The sequence below is a fragment of the Tupaia chinensis genome, unplaced genomic scaffold (assembly GCF_000334495.1).
Source record: "Tupaia chinensis unplaced genomic scaffold, TupChi_1.0 Scaffold000117_2, whole genome shotgun sequence".
Taxonomy (NCBI): domain Eukaryota; kingdom Metazoa; phylum Chordata; class Mammalia; order Scandentia; family Tupaiidae; genus Tupaia; species Tupaia belangeri.
Genome location: NW_006159583.1, coordinates 7,256,106 through 7,263,420, shown reverse-complemented (window position 1 = coordinate 7,263,420; position 7,315 = coordinate 7,256,106). Strand labels below are relative to the sequence as shown.

The window sequence follows — 7,315 nt, the reverse complement described above, 5'->3', positions numbered from 1 at the left end:
AGGGTTCAAACTCTGGTCAGCCATGTGGGATCACTGCACAGTGCTTAACTACTGTGCTATGGGGTTGGCCCTCTAAAACTTTTAATATAAATATATCCACAAATCAGAAATAAAAGTTTTCTTCTCATGCCCTGATTCTGTTTCAGATGATGTGGCTACCACACCTAAGGGGTCATTTAGTCTCATATCACAGAACTGGAAGCAGCTCCCCCCTACCCAGGTAAACATACAACCTGACAAAAGATTCAGAGTTAGTTTCTTTCTGAGGGCAAGTATGAATTTGGAAAAAGAAAAAAAGAATTACTTTGCTATAATCTCAAGATACGGAAGTTCCAAAGAATCTATGCATTCTGAGCTCCCATAGTCTTGGCCTTAGGCCTTGATTTGTCTCACTGGCCTTGAAGAAAAAGATATAAAAATGTGCCTAGACCGAAATCAGGTTGAAACAATGAAGATGTTTTATACTTATTTAAACTGGTAGATGCCACACTTTGGGAAAACCGTGTTGAAAAACTGACACATTTTTCCCGTTCTGATATGTCTTTGCATGAATTTTTCCTCTTTCTGCAAGATTAACTGAGACCATCTGTGAGTATTCCGTCTCCACTCTCAGCTTGCATTTAAATTTGCTTGTTTCTTTTCTCTGCCTCTTCAAAGGTGCAGGAACACAAGAGCTACCCCTACTAAAGGCCAAACATTGTGTCTGAGCTCCTGTTCCCGTATTTTAACCCCTTGCTTCCAACTCTGCATTTAAAGGCAAAAACAATCCTCGGAGACTGGGCCCTCCCCCTGCCTGTGATAGGCTGCTTGGAATAGCAACAGCCTGTGTCACCGAAAAGGGCAAAGCCTTCGGAAATAGAAACAAAGTTGGTCACAAATCACATTGGCTTTGCCCGAAGTTTTCCCCCCACTCTTTTTTAGCATGCGACCATGGGGGAAGTGAGCACTCTGGTCGGCGTGGGAGGTCGGTGTGGTTGGGTGGCGAGGACGAGGCTGTAACTGCTCGGTGACCATGGTACCTGTTGAAAACACAGAGGGCCCCAATCTGTTGAAGCTGAAGGGGAGCACGACGGAGACCCAGGGCAGCTGCGGAGCCAGCGGCGACCGGCGTCCTCCCTGGGCCAGAGGTAAAGTGAGAGTGCTGGGCCCGGGTGACCGGCTGGAGGAGCTAGCCGTGCTGTGCCTCTCGTGTGTGTGTGTGTGTGTGTGTGTGTGTGTGTGTCCGCGCGTGCGCGCATGTGAATGCGCTGGATGCGTGGAGAGAAGGGGACTGGGCTGGAGGGATGTGGAGTGATGGCCCGAAGTCTTGGGACCTTAAATGCAAAGAAAATAGTACGCACCCGCCACTGGGATGATGAGCCCCGTTGATTGCATTTGCAGAATACGGTGTGTGTGTGTGTGTGTGTGTGTGTGTGTGTGTGTACATATGTGTGTGTATGTATACATATATTTTCATTTTGGAAAGGTTGACAGCAAGATAGTCCCACTTGGGAGCACACACGCACACTTTTTCATTTGTCATAAATGGCAATTTGTAACAAGTGGAACATTGAAGCCACCATTTTAGAGCAGTATTTTAATAAACAGGCTTTATGAAATTATGTAATCAATGAAAATAACTTTCTTTTTGAATTCCCAGCATCTCTGTGTTATGAATGTAAGTGTTAAACAGAGCCTGAAAGCTTTCTGCCTCACTTACTCCTGAGTTTTTCAAACTGAGCTCTGTTTAGTCTTTTTTTCCTCTCAGAGGTGACATTTGGAAAACTTTTCATTCATTTCAGTTATTCTTGCTAACTCAAATGCTTGTTTTTAGTCCCACATTTACAGTTTCCCCAAATGCCTTGCACACTTTGTGCTGCCTCCAATTCATTTAGTTTATTCTAAAAAAAAAAAAAAAAAAAAGAAGAAGAAAAGAAACTACTTGTAATATGAAATGAAATCAGGACAGTCCTCGGTCCTCTTCTTCCACTACTTTCCTCAAGCCTGCTCTTCCTAATCGTGTGTTAAGACCCAAGCTACATATTAGAATGCCATGGGAAATCCAGCACTTTAAATGATACAAAAGGGCATGTGCCTTTCACCTTGGAACAAATCTGTACATGGACGTCTACATTGTGGGCTTTCCGGACCTCGGAACTGAACCCACAACCCCTCACACAGAGGCGTGAAGCAACACCTTCTACTGTCATTCTTCCAGGTCAGCCTTGCTTCCCTTGCTGGTCAAGAACGAATATATGGTGTCATCTTTCAATCCAACCACAAGCTCTCTTATGCAGAGCTGCACCTTCCTTTAGAGTTTGCTGGCTGGCTCACAAGTTCCCTAAGAGTGGGCAGGGAAACTTGGATCCGGGGTAAAGTCACAGAATTGCAAAATTCTTTTCTCTGAATTCCTGAGAACCTGCGCTAGGATGGAGACTGCAGAGCAAGTCGAGGTGGTGTTGCCACCAAAAGGCTAAGTAGAGTCAGCGATAATGTCACAAAGATGAAAAGAAATTGTGCAGAAGGGGGGCCTTTGTAGTAACCATTAGAAAAAGCTGTGATATGACTTTGAAAGCACAGTGTCCTCTTAACGGCTTACGGTGTGTACGTTCACAGTTAATCAGGAAACAGTTAACCTATGTTTGTAAAAGTTGAACACATGCACATAATTCCACTGAAAGTACAGTTCTTTACATTGTTGTAGAGAAATAATAAATGAATCAATGCCATAGATTATCTTTCAAATTAAATTTAAAATGAACCTGAGGCCAGTGGGTAGCGTGGTAATTAAGGATGCTGGACTCCCACATGCTGACTGTGGTTTGAGTCCTGGACCTGGCGCCTTGCTGTCTCACTTTCCCTCTCTCTCTCTCTTACTCTGTCTCTCTCTGGCCAAATTAAAAATAAATAAATAAAGTTAAATGAAATAATTCTTTAAAAAATTTTTAAATGAACCTGTATTATATAGAAGAGAAAGCCTGAATATTTCCCTAAAATCTTAAATGAATACACTTTGACATGTGCTATATATAGTTTACACTTATTCATTATTTTATTTATTATTATTATTATTATTATTTAATTTACTTTAGGGCACATGTGCTCACCAGAGACAGAGGGAGTGAGAGTCAGAGAAAGTGAGAAAATAAGCCACCAGGTCCGGGACTTGAACCACAATCAGCTATATGGGAGTCCAGTGCTCTCAACTGCCATCCCACCTACTGACCCCACAAGCTTTTTGTTATTACTTTTGTCCATTTTCCTAACTTGTCTTAAACATTTCTCATATCCATATCCATACATATGTATGCATAAAAAAATGCATAATATAGACTTGCATATGGTTTCGACAAGTTATTCAACACCTCCATTCATTAGTACTGAGATTGTATCTTAGTATATTTTATGAAGATGCTGAAGTTTAATGATATAATGTGTGTCAAATACTCCTTTGGGGGTTTTTATATTTTGGTTTCTTCTGTCTGGGAAATTCAGATTACTTAACATGTGCTCAGTAATTTTCATATTATTTTTGCATTTGAAGGTAGCAAGCTTTTCTATATTCCTAGATGATGAGTCAGAGTAAAAAGAGGAATGAGTTATGTAACTGAGGACACAGTAAGTAAATCATATGAGATCCTGGGGAAGGAAAAAAACAACCTAAACTTTGCAACTGAATCTCCCTTAATGTTGGTGCACACAATGCAAAATTTTTGCAAGTCTTCCTGAGCCATCCTCTCTAACTGAAAAGAATGCTTTATTCCAGTGACTAGAAGTTAATGAACTTTATTCATTTTCAAAGTGAGTACATTTTGAGTCACTCAAGTGACTCAAAGTGAATACATTTTTAGTAAAGTTTTCAGTGTTCAGGGATGTATTGTAATTACCATAGAGGGTAGGGGTGAGTTCAGCTTGAGATCCTGGTGCCTAGAGGCCACCACAAAAACAGGTGATGTGAGAAACCATCCTGCTGGATCATCACACACAGCGGAAGGTGACTCCAGAAGACAGCTTGACTCAAGGTCGTGCAGACAGTGCTGCAGAACTGACCTGGGCGGCCCCAGATCTAGATAGAGAGAGGTCTGCTCCATCATCTTCACTTTCAGGCTTTCCTTATTTCATGATCCAAATCATTCCTTAGCGGAGGACTTCCCTTAGGCATTCCTTTACCCCCACCACCCCACCAACACTGCCTTTCCCTCTCCCTTCTGTCTAAAAACTAGAAACCAAGAACAGAACGGGTTGTATGAGTGCACGTTTTCAGCACTGCAGACCCAGCTGCCAAATGTCCTGGAACCCAGCACACTGAGAACTGGACTCATCATCCCCACTGAAGTTGCCACACTCTGGGATCTAAGAAATGCACTTCTGGGATGAGCAGATGGTGTCATGGTTACTTACTTGACTCCCCTGTTAGTTAACCATGGTTCAAGTCCTGAATCCGGTGACCTAAAACTCAGCCCAGATGCATGTACATACGTGCATGCTCAAAATCCAAAGAGGAGAATGGAGAAGGGATTGCAGTGTGGCCATCCCCTCGGAGAGGGCGATTTCTTGCTTTCTGTCTCTCTGTCTCTCTCTGTCTCTCTGGTGAGAGAAAGTCTCCCTAAAAAAAAAAAAGAAAGAAAGAAAAAAAGAAAGAAGAAAGAAAGAAAGAAAGAAAGAAAGAAAGAAAGGAAGGAAGGAAGGAAGGAAGGAAAGGAAGAAGAAAGAAAAGGAGAAAGAAAGAAATGCACTTCTGCTGATTAGGTGAGCACCCTAAGGCAGTTATTCCCAAACATTTCTAAAGCTGTGAGCTTCTTCTTGCAAATGGAGACTGAGCAGTGACAGTCTGTAAGATGTAGCAGTAGACTTCTCTTCCTGAGTGTAGTTCTATCAGGTTTAGCCTAAACTGGGCTCCCTTGAGATGAGTCAGGTCTGGTTTTTGCAGGCTTCCTTAGGTAGCCCCAAGAAAGAGAGACTGTGAAGATTTATGGGAACAAACTCATTCTCAGGGAAGGGCAAGTCAAAACAGCCAACTTGATCTGCCACAGAGCTTTGGTTATGACAAGAGGGATTCTAACAACAGGCCAGTTACCTTGCACCAACCCAGGCTTGAAGCCACTTTGTGAAATAGTGAACTGTTGCTATTTTTCCAGGCTTTTTACATGTCAAAAAGTCAACTACTGGACCACCCAGGTAGTGTGGTGGTTAAGGGAGCTGGATCCCACATGGTTGACTGTGCAGTTCAAGTTCCAGACCCAGCAGCTTGAAAAATATGTTGACTGTATAGATGTGCATGCCCAAAATCCCAAGAGAAGAATAGAAAAGGGATTGTGGTGTGGCCATCGCTACTGGGAAGTGCTTTCTTACTTTCTCTCCCTAATTCTCTCTCTCTCTCTGGCAAACACAAACAATGTATAACAAAATTTAAAAAATAAAAAAAGATAACACGTAAAAAAGTCAAAAGTCAAGTGCCAAAACCTGTGACACAATTATTATGCTTTAAAAACACATGTATTTAACAAAGTAATGGTTCATAACACTAACAGATTGTTGTATATACTTTGATATTCCCAGGGAAATGACAGAATTTGTATAACTTATATAATTATAAATATTTATACAATTTATATAATTACTTTACATAATTATTTGTATATTTATCGAATTATTTGTGTAATTATGTTAATTTATGAAGGACTATAGGCTCTTTTATCTGGTCCTGAAGCCAGATTTAAAGATAACCATCTCCCTTTTCAGTGCAGCCTGTATATCTCTGTGACTACACATTTAAAAAATTTTCCCAGAGGGTACATGCATTTGCAGAAGAGAAACAGAGGTAGTGGGGGTGGTGAGAAAGCACGCCCCTGGGGAATGATCACACTATAATCCTTTCTCCATTTCTCCCTCCTTTTGTGATTTTCTTTTAAATGAGATCTTATTTCTAAATTTAATTATTTTATTCTTTACTGCCAGAGGGCTAATGTGCTCTCTAGAGAGAGAGAGAGAGAGAGAGAGAGCACCCCCCATGGGGCATGGTCATGGTGCAGTCCTCTTTTCTTCCATTTCTCCATCCTGCCAGTTTTCTGGACATGCACACACAAATATCCAGCTTGTTTTTCAAGCTGCCTGGCCGAGATTCAAACTGCCATCAGCCATGTAGGGTCTGGCTTCTCTGCACAAAATGTACTGCTGCATTATGGGGCCAGCCCTAAACCGATTATTTACATAACCTATTTTGGGACTTTGTATCCTGTCTCATTTATCTGTGGGTTTCTTCACCAATATCACACACGCTTCCTTACTGTAACTTTGTAATACATGTTCAGATTGGGATAAATTCTTTAACTTTGCTCTTCTTCAGTCATACGTCATCTATTCTGGGTTAAAAAAAAAAAAACAATTGGTTGATATCTTTGCTTGGCATTCTGCTGTATCTGCAGATCTATAGGATTGTTGGAAAAGTCACGACATGTTTTTTCCGTGCAAAAAGGTGACCTAGTAGTTGGAAAGAATTGTCATTTTGGGCCAGCCAGTGGTGGTGATTAAGGTGGGTGGATCCCACATGGCCTGCCATGTAGTGTGGAAGTCCCAGACCTGGCAGCTTGAGAAACTTGCTGGGTGTGTGTATGTGCCCCCAGTCCCTAGAAGAATGTGGAGGAGAAGGGATTATGGCATGGCCATCCCCCTTGGGTGGTGCTTTCTCACTTTTCTTCTTTCTCTCTCTGTCTCTCTCTAGTGACTACTTCTGTCCTCTGGCAAGTTTAAAATACATATATATATATATGTATATATATATATATAAATTGACATCTTAACAATTCTTTTTTTCATGAGAGAGAAGGAGCTGACACCCGTGATGAGGGTACCACCACACCATGATCGTGCCCTGCCCCAGACTTTTAGCCAGCTAGGATCACAAGGGCACCTGTTACCTTTCAGGTCAACCCAGGATCCAAACCCAGGGTCTCTCGTAGGGTTCTAACATTGCACTGTGGCACCCCTCCTCTGGGGCCATCGTGCATAGTTAGCATTGGAATCATGGTTTTATTGGTAGCTTTTTCTCAGCAAGAGGAACCCTAGTTCTATTTAGCCTTGCGGTTAAAAAAGGTCTAAGAGCTCCAAATGGGTGCTCTTGGTGTGCGATTACCTTGGGCTTCTAAGAGCTGAGGCAGCTGTTTGCTCAGAGTGTATGAGCAAGAACTGGTTTTATAAGATATTTAAGCCGAGTGAAAGTTGGAGCTTCCTGGTTCAATTTTTTTCTCATGAGCAGTTTTCTCCCCAAAAGGGTGAGTTATTAAATAAAATAGCACAGTGAACATCACCAAGTTATGGTGGTGAGAAAGGGAAAAGT

General features: G+C 41.8%; 1 protein-coding gene across 1 annotated transcript in view; it reads left to right on the top strand.

The window, feature by feature from the left end:
• The first annotated feature begins 846 nt into the window (after nucleotides 1–846).
• SLC2A12 (solute carrier family 2 member 12) overlaps nucleotides 847–7,315 on the top strand; it is a 67,029-nt gene continuing 60,560 nt past the window's right edge. The window contains exon 1 of the mRNA XM_006144335.2: nucleotides 847–1,127. Within this exon, the coding sequence (XP_006144397.1) occupies nucleotides 1,013–1,127 (115 nt within the window). The 5' untranslated portion in view covers nucleotides 847–1,012. The remainder of the gene's footprint in view (nucleotides 1,128–7,315) is intronic.